At 38.2% G+C, this 23,767-nt stretch overlaps 1 protein-coding gene across 1 annotated transcript in view; it reads right to left on the reverse strand.

Annotated features, from left to right (window-relative positions):
- EDIL3 (EGF like repeats and discoidin domains 3) overlaps positions 1–23,767 on the reverse strand; it is a gene marked incomplete at both ends in the record, with an annotated part of 230,553 nt that overhangs the window by 118,256 nt on the left and 88,530 nt on the right. Inside the window, one exon of the mRNA XM_082301980.1 lies at positions 16,620–16,649. Coding sequence (XP_082158106.1) covers positions 16,620–16,649 — 30 coding nt within the window. The remainder of the gene's footprint in view (positions 1–16,619; positions 16,650–23,767) is intronic.

Genomic DNA, 23,767 nt, shown 5'->3' on the forward strand with positions numbered 1-23,767 from the left:
AAGCTGCAAATCCCATTAAAAAATATTGGGACCTATCATCAAACTAATAAAAAGTATCAAATAATTTTGCTTTTCATTTTAAAGAAAAGTACTCTCCAGCTGCTTGCCTTGGTGGCGTCAGCTTTCCTTATGTTCCTCTTGGCTTTACAAGAATGTCAAATAAGGTTTTTCCCCCGCTGATAATTTGAAATTTTCATCAGAGGTGTCTCACACAGTTTTAACAGCAGTAATTTGAATTTTTCCTCTGTGTTCGGATCATACATGATACTTTAGGTGCTTCCTCTGCCAAAGCAAAGTCTTCAAAAAGAGCTGTGACAGAGCTCACTTAGCAGGAGCTCCTGTTTTTTGAAATTAGTAGGTGCAAAGGAAGACAGTGTCAAAACCAACTTATTTGAACTTTATGGGAAGGCAAGAATCAGCCTCCTTGCTGCAGGAGGTAGAAGAATGGCACAAGCTGCCCATGGTCAGGAGGTTAAGGATTATCACACTGAATTAGGCTCAGTGTCCAGGTAATCCAACACTCCACTGCCTCTGCTCAGCAGTTCCTGCAACCTGAGGACGAAGATGAACCATCCTGCCATGGAAATAAACAAAAATCTGCACTAGATATTTTGCCAATATTTGTGATGGGCTTAATTTCCGAGTCTCTCTATTTGACATGATTTTCTAACTGACATATTTGTTTTCTTCACATAGCTAAAAATTATACCACCATTACAGGCACAGATGATAGACCACCTTTTTTCCAGAACTATACTGACCTTTTTCTTCCCTCATCACCCTTTTAAAAACTCAAAATAGATTTTTGAAAGGTCTGCCCCTTCAAATGTGAGATTGCAGAATTCAGCAGACACAAATCCAAAGTATAGCCTAATCCTATTCAAAGGAGACCACTTTCCACAGAGACACACAGACGAGCATTCAAATTCATCAGGAATGTCCCTACAGGTTCTGACAGAAAACTGCTTTATTGAACAAAAAGGTCAGGAAAATAACCAAAGCTTTTGAGGGTCTCTGATCTTCCTCACATTTACTACTTTGGCTGTTAATTCAATATTATTGTGAAGACTTTACCCGGCACAGAGGCTGGTTTTGAATGCCCCCAGCTGCCTGCCTTGCAGTGCACAGTTTTGGGGACATTTGAGGAGCACGTTCCCAGCAGATGTGCTCTTGACCTTCTGAAGGCACTGCAATCATGAAAATGTCTTCTAGACAACATGCTAATTCTGCCACTAAAGCATGAAGCATCAGCAGTAAAGAACTAATGTTTTGTAGTTCAGTATTTGCTCACTCTTACTCAAAAACTCTTTTTTCTTTTGTCACTTAAAAGTAATTCTGTAATAAAGCAAAATAAAGTTAAAATATACACAAACATCTACACATTTTAGGGCCCAACTCCAGTTATACTGGTGCATCATGACAAATTGATAATCATCAGTTAATGATGATGATGATCATGATAAACTTGATGTATTTTGAACTAACTCTTCCTTCAAATCTTCTGAAGTGTAACAAGAAATTCTTTCTTTCCCAGCATACTCAAATATTTTTAAAATAAAGAGAAAAGGAAATAAACCAAACTGCAACAGCTCCCTCCTACCCTTCAAAAAATTCCTTTTTGAATTTGCTACTGCTGCTTCTATTTTAGTTAGGATACAAATGTACCTTGCATCAAAAAATACGTATTGACCTACACCTTGCTTTTTGTTTGGTTATTTTAAGCTGAAAATAGGCTCTGCAGAACATCATTCACAGTTTATGCAGAATATTGATAACAATAACTGATTGCTGCATGTTATTCCAGTTAATGCATGAAAGCAGAAGTAATTAGATGACACACACTGTCATCTCATGAACACTCTCAAAATACCAGCTCTGGGGGGGAAAAAAAGAAAAAAATCTCTTCAGCCTGGGTCATAAGTGAATTAGTAGTGTATTAGTTTCTATCTGCCTATATATTCATTATATATATAAATATAATGGCAGAGATCCAGACTTAATTGCACTGTGATTAAATATTTATCTTGTTTTTAATGCAGCAAATGGAGCGTGCTGATTATAATGATCAAGGTGTCTCCATCTGGATGCAGCAAGAGATAAAGTTTGTCCCCTGAGTGCAAAATGCTTTTGGGTCATTTCTGCACATTTCTCTCCAATTCCATTCTGTAGAATTCTTCTACAGGGAAGAAATTTAACATGATTGTCCAGCCATCTTCCAACCACTTTTAAGCTGAATAGCTAGAATATTTTCTGAAAAGATGCAATTTATACATGATGCCTGTACAATGCCTTTCCTTAAGAGTCTTAAACTTCTTGCCCAAGCCTTTGATGGCTAATTATACCAAAATTTGAGGCATGGTGAGTGTAGCAGGCACTGTAGTGATTTTACAGAGGGTGAGACATAAAAATACTCTAAAAGCTGGGGAAAGAGTTCAATGCACTACAAGACATTTTCCACCAGATCTCTTCCCTTATTTCTCTTCATATTCCTCCACTTCCAATTTTCAGTGCTGTTTTCCACCTCTTTGTACCCTTTGCCACCTAAATATGTTTCTGAATAATGCCCACAGTATTCTCCCCCCACCAGATCTCTCATAAACCTCCTTAGCAAGAGTTAATCTGAGACCTTTTCTGCATGTCTGCATCACCTTTCACAGGAGGATTTTATCTTCCCAGAGAAGACCTGCTCAGTTTACAGAAAATACATTTTCAAGCCCTTTTCTTTCCCCTCCTCTAACTTTCCACTCAGGCAGCATCACTGCTATTTTTCTCCAAGATGATCCTTTGTCTGACTTCTGCCACTCTTTCTGACCCGAGTGTGGCATCTTGGTTGCTACACTCCTTTTGTGGTTTATTTTGTATCATCGTTAAAAACAGATTAATTTTCCAACTTAGATTAGAAATATTCTCCTAATATATTTTTCAGTTGATTCTGGTTTACATGAAACAGAAAAAAAAAAAACCACCCTCTGCAAACACAGAGAATCATTTTGTAAAATCTTTGCTGAAGGACTGCAGACTTGAATTTTTAATGCTAAAACATTCAGAGAAATATTAGATTAGATTTCAGTTGGGATGTCTGGAAGACTTAGTTCAAAAGGGCAGTCCTGACAACACTGTCTACAGATTCTACATTAAAATAAACTCTCCAGATCCATTTTCTACATGGTTGGAACAAATCCATGTCTGTGTTTACATTGAAAATGGCTTTAGTAAAACAGACCCAGCAATAAAGAAACTATATATAGTTTGGTATCTAATGCAGAACCTCAATTGCAATTGGGATTTCTGTGCAACAGTGTTATTTTTATCACCATAATTCTTGTCATCATATACCAAGATGTCATTTTTCATTGTTTCACTGCACTTTAAATTGCCAATGATAAGGACTTCTCATTCTTTTTCTCCATGTTCCACTATAACTGGAAAATTTAAAAAAAACCCTGCAAAGATTATGTGAACCTTAATTATAACAGCAAATAGAATAAATCCAGTTAGTCCTCTTGCTGAGGATTCCAGTGGGAACTAAAAAATGTCACAGCCTAAACTTAGGCTATTCATATTTGTATGAGTCAAGTCCTAATTACGAGTGCTGCATTAATGACACAGAAACAGCAGAAGAGAACCTCAGAGGGTCGTTATCCTTAGGACATGAAATATTGATAAAAAGTGATGAAAGAGAATCACTAAATGTGAAATATATATAGTTCAAATAGGCATAAAGTTGTCCAAAGCAGAAACCAAGGGAAATAGAGAAGAGTTACACTCCAGTCATTTATTTCCCTGAGGATGTAGGACAGAGGAAATATATCCTTTCCTCTTCCACTTTTTTTCCCAAGCTGTCATCAAACGCTTCTATTTCCATGTAAAAAAACCCTAAATCCTTTTGAATTCCAGATCCTGTCACCATTCTCCAACTTTTTCTCCTTTCCTAGCTAGACCATTCTCTTTTTTCTCCTCATCTCCCACTCCTGCTCCACATAGGATTTTGTCAACCCAGAAACCCACACACTGAGCACCCCAGTTTAAAATCATAACACATGTTTGTAGTCACAAGCCTTCAGTTTGGAAGATACACATCAGGATCACTTGAGATCTGCTTCCTTTGCACCAGCTATATTCACAGCAGAAATACAAGTTAATTTCTCATGATTAGTGTGGTTCACATGAAGTCAGTTGCACCTGGATGGAAGTACTGACTTATTTTGGTGGGTAATGGTAGTAAATCCTGCACAGCAAGACTGAAGATTGGTATTTTCTGATAAAAAATGCTTTAACTCAAAATTCCTGCTTTTGTTATTACACACAATGTAATAGTTTGTTATAACAAGAAGTTCAAGTAGAGTTCTCAGCCCAGGTAAACAGCTGGGGCCTGAGCTGCAGCATTCCCCAGGGAGCTAATTTCTTCCTTTAGGGAATGGCATGGCAGAGTTCCACTGGACCTGCCTTATAGCCCCTACAATCAAGAGCGAAACAAGATTAAGGTGATAAAAAGATGTTACCATTTATTGAGGGTCCTCCAGGCTCACTTATGGCAGAATGCACACGTGATACAGGGCTTCAACAGTTTTATCAGTTTTAAATTAGTTTAATTGACAAGAATCCCCAATTAAAAGTACAGATAATGAAATAATTCCCCTCTTGGTTCATCCTCCTAACAAAGCCTCCCCCCTTGCTTTTAGTCCTACATCGTTTATGTCTAAATACATGGGAAAGTGGAAGAATGGCCTTGGTTCGCTGAAGAAGCAAGACTGGAACAGGATTCCAGAAATATCTTTGTCTAACAGGGTAGGAAAAGTGCTGGAGTCAACTAAGAAACTATGGAATTAAAAAATACAGAGCCAGGAATATATGAAAAATATATAAAAAGTGAAAATCTTTTGGCAGCAGAGTCACACAGTCTTTCTTAGTGTCCACCCTCAGCTGTGTCATGGGTAGCTCATCAGACACATCCAACTCCATGACTTAAACAGTTTGGGGCAAAGATCTTATCTGGAATTTCATAGGACATTATATTGTATTGCCTGTAATCTGCTAGCAAGTGTTGCAACAAGGCTTGATAAGAAGTATATTGCCTTACACCTTCTATCCCTGCACCTGCTCATGGGAGGTTAGAGCAGAGCACACACCTGGCAGGATTTTTGATTTGTGTTTTGTTTAAAAAAAAATGCCCAGTATTACTCCTTTGCAGAGAAAAAAAAAATTAGAAAATAGTAGAAACATTTTGTCATTTAGGAGGCTGGATTAAAAAAAGAATATTGAGACATTTTGGGTCAACATGGAAAGATATTGAAATACTCGCACTCTTTCCCTCAGTGTATATTAATAAATAAACTGTTCTGCAGTTTGAACAGGACGAAATATTGTCGAAAAGTTGAAACTAATGAAATTCATGAATAACTGTAACACTGACTTGTAATATTACTGCAGAGTGTTAATGCATGCTTTGCAAATCAATGTTAAAATATGGTGCTGCAGGCAAATTGAATATATAAATCTCTACCCAGACCTTTTTGTTATTGGGCTGTGGCTTCCTCATTGTAGCTGTTGTAGCCATTTCAAAGCATTTCTCAGGTTATTTGACACAAATAACTTTAGAAGTATATAAAAATATAGCTCACATTAGTTTAGTAAGAGACAACTGAACATTCATGGGAGCATGTTGCAATTAAAATTACAATTTTGTTCATAATTGGAGCACATTACATTTTCATAATTGTTATTTTTATCCCAACAGTTGTCATACTGCCTCAACTCCCATGGCAGCTGGTGGACGTTTTGTCTTGAATTAGAACTGGACTGTGAAATATTTTGGCCTTTTACTTATCTTCAGTCACTCTGTTAATTTTCATTTAGCATTTTATAACCTTACAGTACTGTGGATCTTATGTAAATGTTATTGCCATGATTTTGTTTAGAAGCCACATAGCACTTATTTGTAAGGAAGACTACTGAAAGACAACAGTTTTATATAGATAAAAAAAAAAAAAAAAAGAAAGAAAAAACCACACAAATAATTTCCAAACTGTTTCCAAACTAATTTTTTAAACTACTACAAATTTAAAGATATGATCTTACATTACACAATATAGGCAGCTGAATGCCACGTCTTTCTTTCCTTAAGCCTAATAATGGGCATGTATGTTCTGAGGTAAAGCATGGTTTATCTAAAAGATTTCCAGTAGAAAAATGCAAGGTGCATTTTAATTGCTGCAGTAAAACTTCAAAATAATATACAATAAAAAAAGAATCTATTCCATTTCTAAGACAAAAGAAAACATGAAGGTCTTGGCTCTTACAAACAGTCATTACCGTGTGGAAAGTAAATACATGAGTAAAAATGATGTGAATGAGGTGGTACATATTTGTTATTGCAAGAAATCATCTAAGAAGTAGCTGTATAATCCCCATGGTCGTGTCTGAGTAAGCTCATTCAAGCCTTTGCTTGATACTTCCATGCCCCTTAAGCAATTTATATTCTTTACGATAAGAAAGACATCTGACTTTTACCTGTTGTTTCAGTGACACAATTTAAAGAGGGCTGTTTAGTCTCTCTCAATATTAATGACAACAACAACTCACTGTTCGTTAAAATAAGACCGAATCTTCCTTCAACATTCTTATTTCTCTGTTGAAACTGTGACAGACTTAAAGATCTCAAAATACAAGATTCAATTATTCTAGGAATACAACCACCTGATCCCGTATGGCAAACAGTATTGATGGAAGAGCCAAGAGAGTTTGGGATAGAAGGGATTGGCTTTTTATTTTTTTTACTTGGGAGATGTTTGGGGGAGATTAGACATGAAGAAACAATTACTTGTCTGATGTTTCTCCATTTTACCTACCAGCTCAATGAAATGTGCTGCAAACCTTTCCTTCTCACAGCCTTCCTGCCACCCATGAGCCCACATCAGGAAATGATCCTAAATGTCGCATCTTTCCCTGACTGTACAACCATCCCCAAAGGAGGCTGGATTTAACAGAAGTACCAAATTCTCTCAGTTCAGCCATGTTCTCTCTACTTTGTCACCTGCCAGAGCTTTCCTTGGCACTTCCTCTGTGCTTTGTTTAGCAGCCATCCAATCTGCTTAAGCTTCGGTTCTTTAGCACTCAGACATAATTAAATATGGATTACTGAAAGGGTGAGGTTGTAAGAATTAACACTTTTTTTTTTCCAAAAATCAGAGTAGACTTTTGTTCATTTTCTTCTTTCTTACTAAACAAGACCTACTGATTAAAAAAAAAATTAATTTAAAGAGATATAATAAAAAAAGATCCTAGGACAACAAACACACAAGGTACAAGACTGAACATATAAAAAAGGTTTCCCTTGGGTGCTTCATGCACTTAAAAAATGTAGAGATTATGCAAATATTGCATATATTGCAATATATTTCACATTCATCCTGCTGTTTAATATCATAGCAAGGGGAGTATTAATAATAACATGTGACAGTGGATATTCTTTACTGGTTTTAATATTAAAATATTGGGGTTTGCATCTTTTCTTTCTCTTGCTTTTTTGCACCCAACAACTGGACAGCTTTCAATACTTAAACCTTTCCACTTCTTTCTAACCAGATTACTTTTTCTATTATTTCTTTATTCTTGATTTTATTATATTTCCAATTTAGACCTTTCCTGGTACCTTTTCCTAACATGATGCTGGAGCACTACAGTCATGCCAAGGGCTCTTTCAGGACTCACACTCGTTACCTTTGCTGAGAATCTGCAAATCTTATGTTGAAATAGTCAGGAAGAAGAGTGTACAGCTTCACCTGAAAATCATTAGATTTCAGGAAGCCTCATAACAGCCACTCTTGTTTGTTTTATATAACTAGAATTATTTGCACCCTGATCTTCAGCATCTTGCTGAAGTACAGTTATGAATCGATCTAGATTTTTTTAGGCTGAAAAACCTTGAAGCAAAGAGCATTTAATATGTTAAATATATATTGTGGAAAGAGATATCATAAAATAAGAAAATTAAGAAAAAATATAAAAATAAGAAATCAACAGCTTTACAAAAGATGCACTCCTGGAAACCTCAGGAGACGAGTGATAAATGTGTGTGCACTCGTATGTGTACAGACACCAAATTCGAGGTTCACTTGTGGTCCTTCCCATGGAAACCAGAAAAAGGGATTTATTAAATCCAGAGTTTATTCCTGATTGACATTAACCAAACACACTCCTATACACGTACACTACATCTACATGTAGGGAGAACACAGGAATAATTGCTGTCCTTATTTTAAATATCTAACTAACTGGGGAGACTCATCCTCCTCAAGTGTTTCTTCTCTCTGATAGCAAAGACTGAGCTAAATTGAACTCTTCCTTCTTGAGATGGAAACCAGGATGGGGTGACATCTACCCATTCTGTTGCTGAGCTGTTGCCCAAAAATAAGGCTACAGAGCAATGTTGGCACAATTCAGTGTCAAATGCACAACTGCCAGTGGGTGTGTGTGTGCCAAAACAGGCCTTCACAACACATATTGCACCACTCAAACCTTACAATATTGAATACTATTTGGGTTAAAATGTCTACATGGGAAGGTCTGGATGGTTATTCATGAAAAATATGTTTGGCCTCTTTAAATGCACGCTTGTTTTATGTTCTTTACCTTTGCTATCTTGTACTACCTTTGCACAGGACCAGCTGTTCCACAAATGTCATTACTCAGTATGTCTTTTGTCTCCTGAATTGGTGCACAATACAAAGCCTTGGCAACCAAAAACTACTTAAATTTCCACTGTAAAGGAGTGAAATTCCTTCCTCAGTAGTCTTTATGTTTTCACAGTCAATCCAGTGCTTTAAAGATGGTCACAAGACTCTTTAAACCCAAAGTAAGCATACAGTAAGCCTCTTTGTGGTGCTATTTTTTGATTAAAGTCCTCTTCATCAGGCTTGTTAACCTGCTTCTAAATCCTCAACTAACCGCCCGTCCTGTTTGGTTTGCTTTCATTAGTGTTTGCTTATTTTTATTTCCATATATCTAACGACTGGGAATCTTTAGTGAAATTTAATCCCAGTGTGTCAACAGAGATGACAATTTCTTCTTCTTCACTCTAGCTTTCAACACACATTCCCACCAATTTCCCCTCCCTACTGGGAGCACACATGCCACTGCATGGCAAGACAGATCAGGGAGCTGAACCAAGTGAACACTGACTCTATCAAGGAAATTGCATTATGGATGAGGCACTTTCAGCTGGAACAGCCACCTGATGTAGCTCCACATAGAGCTGTGCAGTGCTAGCACAAGCACAAAGGAGAGAGCAGGAGAGCATGGGTGTTCTGGAAGAGGGAGTCAGAAATGAAAAGTCTGTGTGGAGGAAACAACCCTTGCAACATCAGCCAACCCCACTGCTGCCTTTCCCTATGCATGCCTGTCTTCAGACCTGCTCCCTCTGTGCCCGTGATCAACTCATTAATCCCACTTTTTTGCCTGTCAGCTTCTTTCCCCATGAATTTCTTATCTTGGTTTTCAGCACTTCTCAGACAAAAAAATCTGTCCTTTCTAGCAGGAGAGGATTTTTCTCAACTCTTCTCTATCAAGTTTAGACTTTTCACAGAATCCCAGATTCAGTGAGGTTGGAAAAAACCTCCAAGAGCATCGAGTCCAACCTGTGACCAATCCCCTACTTGTCAGATCACTGAATGCCACATCCAGTGGTTCTTTGAACACTTCCAAGACATTGTGTCCCCCCACAAAAAGCTGCTCTTTTTTCACAGTTCTCCTGTGTTTCAACTCTACTTCTTGGGAGTACAGAGGACTCAAGGAGCAGCAGGGTCCACTGAGATCCCTGCAGCAACAAGAACAGTACTTTGTTCATTTTGTTCTTTCCTGCTTCACCTTCAGAGGATGAAGAAATAAATATCAAACAACAATCTTTGACTTTTTTGTTCACTTCTCTTAGCTGGCTAGAGCTAGAGCTAGTCCTGCTCTTTTTATCTGTCCTACCAAGGAGAAGACACCTGTAAAACCTCTTTTTGGGGAACACTGCTTCCCAGATGGAAAAGCAGTAAAGGTACCCTGTTGATACAGACCTGGTACCAAGAGACTATATATTCACCTGGTTTAATAGAATCATAGAATTTTGGCTGGAAAGGGACTTTAAAATATCATCCAATTCCACCCTCTGCCATGGTCAGGGACACCTTCCACTAGACCAGGCTTCTCAGAACCCCATCCGACCTGGCATTGATCTGAGCTGAGTTCAGTCTGAGGCAGATGCCTGGCATGAAAAGCTTCATCTTGGAAAACTTATGCCTCAAAATTCAGGCAAGAAAAGGAAAAACAATCACAAAAAAAAATTTGTGATGTAAAGCAGTGTCTAGTTTAGGGGATACCATATGATCTTCCACTTGTATTGTGGAACATTTGTTCATCACACATACATTGTGATGAACGTTGTGTAACCACCACAAATATCACCCTCTGAAATGATGCAGATTATAGGAAAATGCCCGTATATGAGTTTCTCAGCCAGCTGCCAGCACTGCAGGCTAATCTCAACCTCCTAGCTCCCTTTTTTTGTCAGTCTTGGAAAGAAGTGAGCCATTTTGCCAAACTATGTTATTTTTATGATATATGGACAGACAGTCACTAAGGAATGGGCTAAAAATACTAATTGATTTTCATTCCTGACCTAAGCAAGATTTCCAGCTTTCAAATGAGACAGGCTACTCTAATAGCCTTCAGTGCCACCTGGCATCCAGAACTATTTTTACTGCATAAGCCTCATTTCCATCAGAATGGGGTTCAATATGACCTTTATAAAATTTTCTGGTTTAGTCTATATTTTGCTTGGAATAGACGGAAAAGTAATTAGCAAGCTAGCTTCAGGCACTGGAAAAAAATAAAATATTCAGTTCGAGAAGAAAAAGGAAAGGAATGGCTACAAATGTGTAAACCAAGTTCAGCAAGACAGTAAATCTGTGGTACAGACCCTGGGGGAATGGCAAATCCCTTCCCTTAGAATAATTCTGAAAGATGATTTTCCTCTTTGAAATGTGTGAAATAGAATAGCTTTGCACACCACAGCAAAATCACTGTGACCTGAAAGACAGCCTGGGACCTGTCACAAAACCACAGCTCCAGATCCTGCTCTGTAGTGGGCAGGAAACTGAAGTCCTTGAGACTTGACCAGATGCATCCTTGATGGTTTGAGGGTGACACAGAGAGCAGATTAAACATCTCATCCTCTTCTTTTGAAAGTTTAATTTCAATTACTTTAAAGAAAAAAAACCTGGTTTGGTTTCTCTTTTCTGATCATCTTAGAATCATAAAATGGTTTGCGCTGGAAGGAACCAAAAAGATCATCCAGGTCCAATAATCATCATAGTAATCATTAAAGAAGTTCCAATTTTTTTTCTCTTTTTTTTTTTTTTTTTTTTTTACAATCAATAAAAGCCTCTAGGGCATTATTTTCAGGTGGAAGAGGACCCTTTGTGAAATCCAGTTTCACACCCACATCGGTCAAGTATTTTAAGGACAGACATGTGGTATAGCTGTTATATAAGCTTATAATGATATTTTTCATGTAAATATTAATGCCAGTAAGATCTCAAATGTTTTTCCATTTGAAGTTTCAGTGTCATGCTCTGAGAACCAAGGGCATGTGTCCATCACTTCAACCAAATGGATCTCTCAGGCTCTTTGATGAGCAGGGCAGTGCCAAATGGTAAAAGCATTTTCTGACATGAAGTAAGGAAAGGAAAAATTTATTACAAAAATTGTCTCTTCAAGAAAAGATCTATTTAATATTTGAATGATAGACTGGTTTGGGTTGGAAGGGACCATAAAGCTCATCCCATCCCACCCCTGCCATGGGCAGGGACACCTCCCACTGTCCCAGGCTGCTCCAGCCCCAATGTCCAGCCTGGCCTTGGACACTCCAGGGATCCAGGGGCAGCCCCAGCTGCTCTGGGCACCCTGTGCCAGGGCCTGCCCACCCTGCCAGGGAACAATTCCTTCCTGATTTCCCATCTAAATCTACCTATTTTTAAGCTGTCTTATATAAAATTATTTTAAACTGTCTAATACAAATCCATCTAAGCTGGTGCCAAATGGAACCCTCCTACCTTCAAGTCTACATCATTATAAAAAATCAAAACCATAAATAAATCATATTATATCAAAGTAATTTTAAACTGGTACATGAGAAAATCTGGGATTTTAATAATAATATGTCTAATATTTAAAATTTATCAAAAGGGAAAATCCAGTAAATTTTTAAATGCAAGGACATTTAGATAGAGAAAAAACTAACTCTTTTACAACATATTTATAGTACAAGTGCCATTCTGTTGTTTGGGTTTTTTTAAAACTCTACATGTCTCATGAACAATTTTATTTCTGAGGAGTCAATAATTCCACCAGAAATACTCTCCTAAGAGTCATCAAGGCTATGCCCAGCAAGTCAGCTTTGAAATATCTATTGACCAAAATAATTTATAACTACCTTTAATTTTTCATCTTTTTAAATCTATTTTCTTTCTCTAAACCATATTTTTTTTTAAGTCTGTGAATAAAAAGACAAACACCAAGGCAATATGCTTTGGTGTCCTGCTTTAAAAGTCTTCTTAAACACACCAAATCCAGGAAAGAAACCAACCACCAGAGAAACCTGGAGTTTTCCTAGCAGAAATAAGCAGACACATAACTTGTAAGCAGTTTAGATTTCAGGTGCTGCTTAACATGCTTAACACCATGCTCCTAGAGTAAGGGTAATGGGCAACTCTCAATAGTTTTAGATCTTTATTTTTCATTACTTTTTGATAACTGTAAGTATTATGTCTAGGACAACTTGCATCCTGGAACTTTTGCTATTCCATTCTAATTATTTTCTAAAATTCCATTAATTTCCTCTAATGAAAGAAACTTAATTCTGTAGATGTTTCCAGCAGAAGTCTCTTTCATTTGATACTTTTCAACTTTCCTTGTTTCTCAAAAGTGATTCCCACCCCCCCACACCCCCCATATTATTTACCTCTTTAGGAAAAACATGCAAAATAACTTTTATATAATTTGAAATTCTAAATAAAAAGAGAACAGCATAAATATGACATGGAATTGTAGAAGAATAATATTATTTTCCAGGGGAAAAAATAGACTGCTTGTAGTAGTTGTACGCAAATATTCAGTGCCATGAGGTTCTTGAAGGGTTTATTTTTTAGCAATGTCTTTGAAGAAGGAGCTCCTGTCATATATTGAGTCTTTAATCTCTGCAACACCTAAATTTAATTAAAAAAATAGTAAAACTCACACTGTAAAGGAGCTTTTATTAGCATGAAATCCTAAATGTGTTTGCATATGTTATATAGCTGGGGTGCAAAGACGAAAATGCCAGTTTCCTAAAGAGTTAGGCCTAAAAAAAAAATCAATGGCAGAGGCAAGGAATGGCTCCAGTTAAGTGATGATCTCAAAGGAGATGTATTTATTACTTCAGTCAAAAGCATTGTGTAGAGACAAGTGAACAAACTGCTGCACGTCATGCTGAGCTCTGTCTCATCACGTCCTGGAAGAATTAATCTTTAATAATGGGAGAAATGACTCCAGGCTCCTCGAAGCAATGTTGGGGGGAATCCACAAAACCACGGGGAAACATTTTTGGGATGCAAAGCTTCAAACAGCAGGACATCCAGCAGGAGTTGCTACACTGGTCTTAAAAGCAGTTGTCAGCAAAGCAGCCTCCTCCTGGCTCAACAAAAAACTTTAAAGACTCATGACACATATGGATGGGATAAAAACACAAGGAAATGAGAAAATTGTCCTGAGATTTTCCTAGCTTTGGTGCATGAGTATCTGGAAAAGCTATTTAATTGATAAATAATTAAATAAACAACTTAAGTTATTTATTTGATTAAATTTTATATTAATTAAATCAAAATAAAGGAAGAAAGGTGGTAAAGTGACTCAAAAGAGAGTTTAGATGTCCACAACAACATAAAATCATAGGCATTTAACTGGAATGAAAAAAGAGAACCAGAAGAATGCTTACCCAGAAATAATGCTAAGGAAAACTTTGTTGAAACTGTGAGGAAAACCTGGAACAATTCCTTGGTTTATCTTTGCGTAAAAAGTAACATGGATGAAAGACAGTGGGTTACAATTAGAGTTCATTAGTCTGAAGCTTTCTGAAACGGAAGGAACTCAGTGAAATAGCATTTTCTATAGAGAGATAACTACAGGGCACTTACTATTACAGGATCATTAATCTTCAATCTAGTGATTCCAACACTCAAAGTAAAATTTTAGTAACTTTGCTTCTACAAGATTCCCTGCAGATGGCATTGCCAGAGCAGCTAGACCCTATCCCAAAAGGCAGAACACAGGAAATAGCCTTGTTTGATCCCTTTGATTAAACAGGAAAGGAAATTTTAGTTTTGGTCCTGATTAGAGGTCAATTAAAAGTTTGTAATTTTCATAAAACATTGAAATCATATTTATAGTCTTCATAAAAATACTAGATCCAGTTTATCCTACCTCAGGATCTTTTATAAGGGAAGGCACTCTTTGGAAAAATGCTATGTGTATGAATAATGCTTAGATAAATTTTATTAACTGGAGGAAACTTGCTGCTTTTTTTGTGGAAAAGAGCAAAATCTGTTATTTGATAAAACTGCCTCTACCAGGCACATGCCACTGAATGAGTCTGGGTGAGTGCATGAGGTTTTGAAGGTAGTTTCTATTTATTTTTCTGCACAGCAGCAACTTCCAAACTGCATGACTGCATTCCCAGTCTGAGGGAGGGGAATCAGCTTTAAGCAGAACCTACAGTTTTGTAAATGCCAATACAATCTGAGAAATAAGTTGTATTAAAACAATCCTGTAAGAATGCAGAACTAATCTGTTACTTTCAAAATGGCAAAGTCTGGTCATATCTTACAGCAAAATCAATAGAACCCATAAATTATGGAGCATCTGAAGAGCTAGTATTGCTTCTGAAGTTTTAAGATAGAAATTAATAAAGGTTGCACTTTATTAATGGATTTTCCTCTTAGTATAAATCATATCTGTAGTGCAGCCCATGTGGCTGTGCTATAAATTCCACTTCTCCTCCACTTGCCCATTTTCAGCTGATCTATCTGGTTAGCTTGGCCAGATCACTGTTAGGAGCTCTCACAAAAACAGCAGTGGGGTTCAAACTACAGGGAGGGAGGTCATGTCTTCACGAGATGCTCTAAATAAAATGTGTGTATTTAAACCATTTCCCTAAAGGGAAAAAAGCTAGGGTTTTATTCTTTCCTATGCAAAAACCCCCATCCTTTTGTGTCTAACATTTCTATTGAGCAGCTGAAGTAGGTTTCTGCTAAAACCACTTTCCATGAAAATTTCAAGACTGACAGATCTCTCAAGAAATGGAGAGTTGAAAGTTGATGTTCAGTAATCACAATGCATAGTCCATGGGGGTGTGTGAGTTTCTCCAAATCCCTCTTTTCTCTGTTTCACAATGTTGTTTCTCATCTCAGTCCTGCTTCCTTGCTCATTCTGTTGCTACATTCATGTTTAAAGCTCCCTTTTGCTTCTTTCTGTATTCAGTTCTAGTCTTAACTACTCTCCCTCTCTCACATTCTACTCTTGGCTTTGTTCTCCTTCCTTTCATTTTTTATTCTCTGCCGTATCCTAATTACTTATATTGCTCCCCAGCTGTAGGTTAGCGTTGTAAACAGTGTTCAATCCTTCCCTGCCACCTTCCTCTCTTCTTTCACTTTCCTCACCTTTTCTCTTCTGCTCCTCTGGAGACCTTTCCTTCTTTTAACAAGCCACTATAAAGTGATTCCCCATTTATTTGACGTTTTAGCTCACTGAGTTTGTACAACTCAGTGCCATTTCAAACATGTTAGGCTGCTCAGTGGCATTCTTCTCTGGTACACTGTCTTCTTTTTCCTTTAAATACTCCCCAGCTAATGGATTGCCAATTAATTAGAAATAGTTAATCTTCACAATAAAATAAACACAACGCATTTGTGTCTCTCTGGGAGCTCCTAAACTAATTTTTATGACTGTGATGGTAACCATTCTCACTGCTTGGCAGCTTGTCAATGGAAATAAAAGTTTCCTGAGCAGATACCCAAGCCATCGTTTGGAGAATGTTTTCTTTGAGCAGGATGCTCCTGCATCTGCTGCCTTTCCCTTCCTTCACTGATCGTGCCCAGGTCTTTGAGGATGTCAGCTGTGGGGCATCAAGCAGATGACTGAGTTTCACCAGCATAAAGACAGAGAAAAGATCTAACATAAAGGAAAAAAACAAACAAAACAAAAAAAACACCTTTTTTTTTTTTTTTTTAAGTCCTGATTTCTTTTGACTCATTTTGTTATCTGAAGCTTGATGTGCCAGCTTAACCACAAACAAAACAAAAAGGAAGGAATGTGCCACTGATATTTTTAAATGCTACAGGAGGAGTATATTTCCTACTGACTCTAAACTGGGGAGAAAAGAAGACAAAAAGAAGGTGGGAACAGACAGAAGAGGATAGAACCCAGCTGTGATGTGTCCATTTAACACGTTATACACAAAATGAAACTGACTAAAATGATTTTTAAAAGACATAGCTCTCAAGAAATGGTTACCACAGTGCAGATGTAATGTAAATTATTCATACCTGCTGAAGTTGGTTCCTCTTCAATGGAGGCTGAGCAAAAAGGTGTCAGGAGTGGGGAGGGAGGCAGGGACAGGGAATGGGAAGGGAAGAGGAAGGAAGGGGAAGAGAGAGAGAAAAAGAGAAAAAATACAAATGAAGAAAGCCATGTAATACTAATGGTTGTATTGTTTACATTTTCTTAATATAAAAGCAATTAGATACAATGAAAAACTTTATTCTCATCATCCTCCACCCCTTCTGCTCCCTTCAGTTTCTTCCCAGCCTGGTGGGAACTGCTGATTCTAAAATTGAGCAGTTAGGGAGCCAAAGTGGCAGTTTTGGGGTGGTTTGTGTGTGTCTGTGTGTGTGTATCTCTCAGGGACACAGCTACCCACTGGGCTCTCCATTCCAGATGTTTATTTTGCTGGGAAAAGCAACAAAAATCCTGCCTTTACCTCTCCCTTTTGTTGACAGATAGCCGTTAAATTGCCTTAAGTTGCCATCAAAAAGCACTGATGACTCTGGGCTATCTATTACCCTCACATTCAAAAGAAGGAAACAGATGTACTCCCAGCAAAAGTGCATTTTAAAAGTACATCAGTGACCTAGTTCATTCTCTTCTTTTAGTTGGTGTGTTTTATACACACATGCATCACAAAAACGGTCTCTTCACAGTCTTGAAAAACTTTTGGATGACAGCAAAAGCTGAATTCTGAAACACTGAATAAAGTGTTTCTCACTTGGATACTGCAAAAGAACCTAGAAGTGAGAGAAGTCTCCATAAATGTGATATAGAGGCCCTCTTGAGGTATCAAACACGTGTATCCATACTTTACTTTTTCTCTTTTAACGACTGCCTGCTACCAGTTGAAATGGAAGCTCCTTCTGTTTGTTTTCTTGCAGAACCAGTTCAAACAATGCTCCTTCATCCATGGTAAGCATTGATCCACCCTGACAGCCTCAGAGCTTGCACATGGTGTGGGTAAAAATTGCAAACATTTTCTCAAAGACCAGCACTAGGCTGGGTAAACTCTGACTTTTCTTCTTCCTTTGCTACCACCCCATGTTTTATGCAGGGAGAAACTAGGAGAGGAGCAGGGAGACCCTCCCACCTTTTAGCAAAAATTTGTCAACAGACATCAAGTGCATTTGGGAGTGGCCAAAAACCTTGGTTAATGCAGTACAACATTCTATTTGCAACTGTATGTGACAACCAGTGCTGAACACATCAGTTATTCCTAATTGCAGAGTAACATGGTGGCCTTTTGGGGACTGTCAAATCTAATCGAGAGGAAATAACAAGTTAGTCTCTCAAGCACCAGCGAACCTTCTTGTGTCTAACCACAATCACTGGAGGTAAACAGGTGATTTTTATTTCTACATTTTCACATTCAGGTAAACCCTGAAGAAGGCTATACGGCTAGGATAACATAATGTTATGTCAGACATAATTTAAAAGTGCTCGACATGGTACTTAGCTCAGCCATGCCTTCTGTAACTCCTTATTTAGTGTTTGAATGTGTATTTTGAAACTAGATTAATCCTTTACACAGTTTACATATATAAAGTGTACATGTATCACATCAAGCTTTCATCGTGTTCTTCTACTACTTAAACTAAACTGAAATAAAATGCATTTGTGATAGTAGAGTGCTGGGGTTTTAAGAGTTCTAGTTTTTTTTCTCTTAAAGGAATTTCCCCCCATACTGTTGCTAATTGCTGGGTATTTAAGGAAAACAAAGAGCTACCCATTGGGGGTGGGGTGTGCCTGGCTACTCTTGTTTCACCTGGGTGCGGGGGCAGTTGGGTCTCTGCATCCAGAGAGAGAGGAAGCTGTTTTTTCCTGCAGCCGCTTTTCTTTCTGCTGGAAACAACACTGGGATCCCAAAGCTGCCTTCCCTGCCCCGCTCGGAGCCGGGCTGTGGCCGCCCTGCCCCGCTGCTGCTTCGAGCCTTCGCTGCATTGTAGCCGTGCTCGCCCTGCCTGCCCAGACCTCCGGGGGGTTCCCCGCTTGGATACACCTCATCTGCCACCCGGGATTTGTGCTCCTCCCTGCTGCTCCAGCCCGCTATTCCAGCCTGCCATTCCCAAGGGTCTGGTCGGACACCGGGGCCAGCTGCTCAGGGCTTTGTGAGGCCTTTGTTCCATCCCTTCCCGGGATCCCAGGCCGCCAGTGCCGCGTGCTCCCCGAGCTCGCTCCGGAGCGCCCCCTGCAGCCGCGGGGGAACCATCGCACCTGCCCTGCTCACCGGGAGCCGCCAGCGCCCCTGCCGGCTGCGAGCGGAACTGCACCCGAGGGGAAAGGGCCCGACAGCCGAGAAGGCTGGCACTGGGTTTGGGATTGTTTGCTGCTACTGCCATAGTTGTTGTTGTTTGTTTGACTGGTTATACACATACAGATATATAATAGTAAAGAACTGTCATTCCTATTTCCCACATCTTTGCCTAAAAGCCCCTTGATTTCAAAATTATAACAACTCGGAGGGAAGGGGGTTGCATCTGCCATTCCAAGGGAGGCTCCTGCCTTCCTTAGCAGGCACCTGTCTTTCAAACCAAGACATAGAGGATTTCGAGGCAATGAAAGAAAGAAGGGAAAATACCACCCCACTGTTGTTAACCTGAAATAATTGGCTAAATCATTAATTTGACAACATGACGGCTGATTGTAAACACACACCAAAAAACCCCCAAAACCCAAGCAAACCAGCCAACCAACCAAAAAAAAGACAAACAACCTCCCACCTCCAAACACCACAAAAACAACGACAACAAGCCCCCAAACCAGAATACTTGAAATATTTAAATCTTAGAACAACAGAATCTGAAGTAAATAAACAAACTACAAATTAAGTCAATAAAGTAGGTTGCAATTTCTCAAGGTACCAGTGGAAGAGACGACTATACAGACAGAGCAGAACATGAAAGCTGGAAGTTGAAATTTTACAAATGCCCCAAATCCATATTAGCTCCCAGCTCTACTGCTGCTTGAATGAAAAATAATTCAAAGTACTGGAGACTGTGCTCTAAAACTGGTTAAACAAAATTGTCCAATTATACCAGGAATACTTATTCCAGTAACCATTTCCTTCAGACTGCTATTTGAATAATATTCTGAGACTTAATTATGGGGATGAATAGCAGCATTAGCAATTCAAAGCTGGATTCTGTTATTAGTCAGATGGTTGTTTCAGAGGGACCACTCTGTGCTTAGGTACACATCTAAATAAAACAGGGTAGCTGAATCTCAGCTGAATAAATCGCTCAGATGCCAAGATAGCTATTCCAATAATATTACTTTTCTGTTTATTTAATTAATTTTGGCTATTTGATTGCTGGTTTAAGCTCTTCCAGGAATAGACTATGTTCTTTTCTTGTCTGAGTTAGAGTTAGTGAGAACTGCTTTTGCAAAAAGACCTAATTCTACTTGTCAATGCTGTATTTCTTAATCCTAGACAGAAATTAAAGATGAATATTAAAAATGGAGATGCAAATGCAGTTATGAAGTTGTTCATAATTCATACAGACTTTTAGAAAAAAAATTAATCTCTTGCTTTTTGTGACAAGATATTTTTCCCTCCCTTTAGATTAATAAGCCATGTTTAAAAAAAACCAGGCTTCAGTAAGAAATTGAGTACTCAAAGAATACATCTACTTTTGTTTTATTGTACCATCTCAAATGCAATATCAGCACTCTCCTTCCCACTTCGTAAGGAAATGCACTCAATTATCACACCAAAAATTTCCAACACGACACCACCGTTTTGGTTTTTTTTCCCATCAGCAGTGATTTAAAACATTTAGTTATTTTAAAAAAGCTATTTATATAGTGACTCATCCCCAGGGTAATTATCTGTAATTTACTCTTTGCTTGTTTCAGAGGAGTGGAGAGGGAGTAAGATGGAGTTGCCTTGCTCAACTGAGCTGGCACAAGCTGGTGACTCACTACGGTGGGTGGTGGGTCCCTATCAACCTGAAATTCTCCTTCTGACTCCTGAAATGTATGACTCCCACAGAGGAGCCAGTAATTTAACAAAAAAAAAAAGCCACAGAAAAGTCACAGGCATTCCCAAGTCATGGTCTGATAACAGCACTGCATGACTTTACACTGTAAATTACTCTACATCTTTAAAGCATTTTCAATGACACATTTCTTCCACTTTTAATGGATCATTGGCAAATTATAATAGGACATATGACAGGAGAAATGTTGGATTTTACCTTCTTTGGAAATACCTGATGTTCACTGGGGTAAACTTAATCTTGTTTTTCTTGCATGACGTCAGTGGGATAAAAAACCCCAAGAATACACAGGCAGGTTTGGAAAGCCTATACCAGGATACATGCCATCCAACATTAGCTTAAGAGAGAGAATGCAGAAAGACAATGCTTGGATAGTATCTGAATATCTCTGCCAGACTCCTGACTATTTCTCTTACAAGGTAGAGACCTTGACATGTGTGGGAAAAAAAATCTGAATTTTGAAGCATAAATACCTTGGTTTAGGCAGATCCAGTGTAACAGCCTGCTATACTGTGTTATATCTTATGATACATTACACTGGCTTTGCATTACATTAAAGCTTGTGTTGATTTTACATTAATGTGAAATATTATTTTTTAACATTCCAATAAAATGTAGGTCTCATATATGAAAGAATAAACTTAGATATATATGGCATTATGCCTATGGAAAATCTGTGCAAGAGGTCTGCAACATTATCCAAAGGAATGGTAAGCTCCAAGAGCAAATGACATTTTTCTGAATGCAACATCAAAAATAAATTATATTCTGCTCATCATCAAACTTCAGCCTCTCATAGGACCTGCATGCAAGGAAGACCGACTGACTTTCCAAAATCTCAGCTCTAGTCATTAAGAATGTGACCTTAATGCTACAGATATTTCACTGAAAACATGTGCTTAAGAAGCCTGTCTCTCCCCTCTCTCCCCATCTGGCAGACTTCAGCACTCACAGGCCCTTGGAGCACCATTTGCCTCCTTCCTGCTTCAGCTGGCCAAGCTGTTTTTGCAGTCATTCATGAGAAAAAAACCCAAACAAACCAAAAAAACTCTACAAAAATCCCAAACAAATAGACAAAAAAGGCACAACAGAGAGAAAAGAAGCAAACAAAAACAAAACCAGAAGGAACACACCAGTGCATGTCAGAGATAACTTTCCATGAACTGATGAAACTCTGCTTGGGTGACAGATGTTGGATGGAGGACAAATATGTTCATTAAGAAACCCTAAAAATGGCCCTTGGCACTTAGTAGAGAAGATGTATCACTTTTCACAGGTTAACATCGATTTAAGCACCTAAAACCTATGAAAAATTCACTTTCTATTCATTGTTTTATTTCAAGGAAAAAGAATTCTAATAAAAAGTGTGTGTCTGAGCACAATGTCAGATGTTATTAAATAGAATACTACTGTCTTAAAATGACAGAAATGCCAATAAAGGCATCTAATTCATTCTCACTAGTCTTCCTTTTTTACCAATCATCAGGACCATCACTGCTGGGTAAGAATATGTTTAAATATCAAATAAAAATTTTATTTAGGTGAAATACTGTATTTTGTAGAAGACAAGATTAGACAATGATGTTTTTTTGTGTGGATTCCTTCACATTTACACCTCTCTAGAATAAGGAAGGAGTGCCCTAGTATTTGGCAGAGTGACATTCTTATGGAAAACAGTGTAAAGAAATTTAGTTTTAAAGCAATTCTTGAGCTCTTAGTCAGCTCCAGTTCTTGCCAAGGATTTCAGCGCTGCCAAAGGCACAACACTACTGAAAGTTTTAATTCTGAAACTGGGAGTAGTCTGTCATGGCTTGAAATATCACACAGTTTTACACACACATGCACACACGATACCATATGCAGTTTTGAGAAGATGTGAATGTTCCAAAAGAGCAGAAAATGTGATGAGAAGGTACCCTGGCACTTTGGTATCCAAACAAAAAGTGTACTCAAATGGCTAAAAGTGGGTAAGGCTGCAAGTCAGTGTGCAGTAGACTTTGCTTCTTTAAATGTCAAAGAGCACTTTCCAGCAAGCAAATGAATAAGCTTAAAATAAAATTTTACAGCTAAAAAAAGGCTGTAAAATGCAGTTACAGACACAGGTACCTGCTAGCATCTGTTACACTTGTGGATGCAAAAACCTACCTGGGAAATCCCCATAGTCACACAGAGAAAGCTTTGCCTTTCAAGCCAAACAATTTCATCTTTTCATATTTCAGTCACTTGCCTGAAGCTGTTTCACTTGGTTGTTTTGTGTGTTTTAAGGGAAATTTTACTACCAGCTCTTATGTGAATGCAGAATTTTAAAATAACATCACATACCAAACTGCAAAGTAATAATGGTGACAATATTTTTTATTTTATGGTTATTCTCCCACCTGGGGGAAAAAAAATACAATAAAAGCCCACTCAGATGTTCACAGAGTGTTTGCTGGCTCTGGACTGGTACAGGAGGCTGGATTAAGTCTCTCAGTGTGGTATTTGATCTGTACCACACCACTTGAAAATATTCAATGTTCAACATCCAACAGCATTAACAAGGATTCAAATGGCAATAAAAAATGCCCAAAACAGATGAGAAAATAGCAGTTAAGACAAATAAACACCAGCTCTATTCAGTCCTGTAATATCAGACTCTAACCTTAATGCATGAACTTCTGTGTCACTATTTGCCATTTTTAACCCTAAAATAACTTCAACCTGGCTTGCTGCCAGTGAATTACACCCAGACTGAGCACATTGCCTCATGGAAACACATACTGGGAAGTTCAATAAATACACAGGAAACCACAGAGACTTTCAAACTGTAAAGTTTCAGGATAAATATGAATCCTCCAATTTTCAGTGCTTTCCCAAACACTTTGCAAGTTTTGGCAAGCTGTCTAATGTGGCAGTTGCAAAGATTGTGCTGCCATCCTTTTTGGGGAACGAAGCTGTGTAAACCAGCAGGCAGACAGCAACTTTATCATAAAATCATTAAGATTGGGCAACACCTCTTAAAACATTCAGCCACCATGTTAAATTCTTTAGATCGAAAGCAGAAGAAAGTATTCAACAGTCACAGTTTCATAGGAAATACATCATTAATAAAACTGCACAGGACCAGGGGCATATAGTCCTTGGTGCCAATGACTGGCTTCATTATAGGT

Source organism: Coloeus monedula (assembly GCF_965178545.1).
Source record: "Coloeus monedula genome assembly, chromosome: Z".
NCBI classification, from domain to species: Eukaryota; Metazoa; Chordata; class Aves; order Passeriformes; family Corvidae; genus Coloeus; species Coloeus monedula.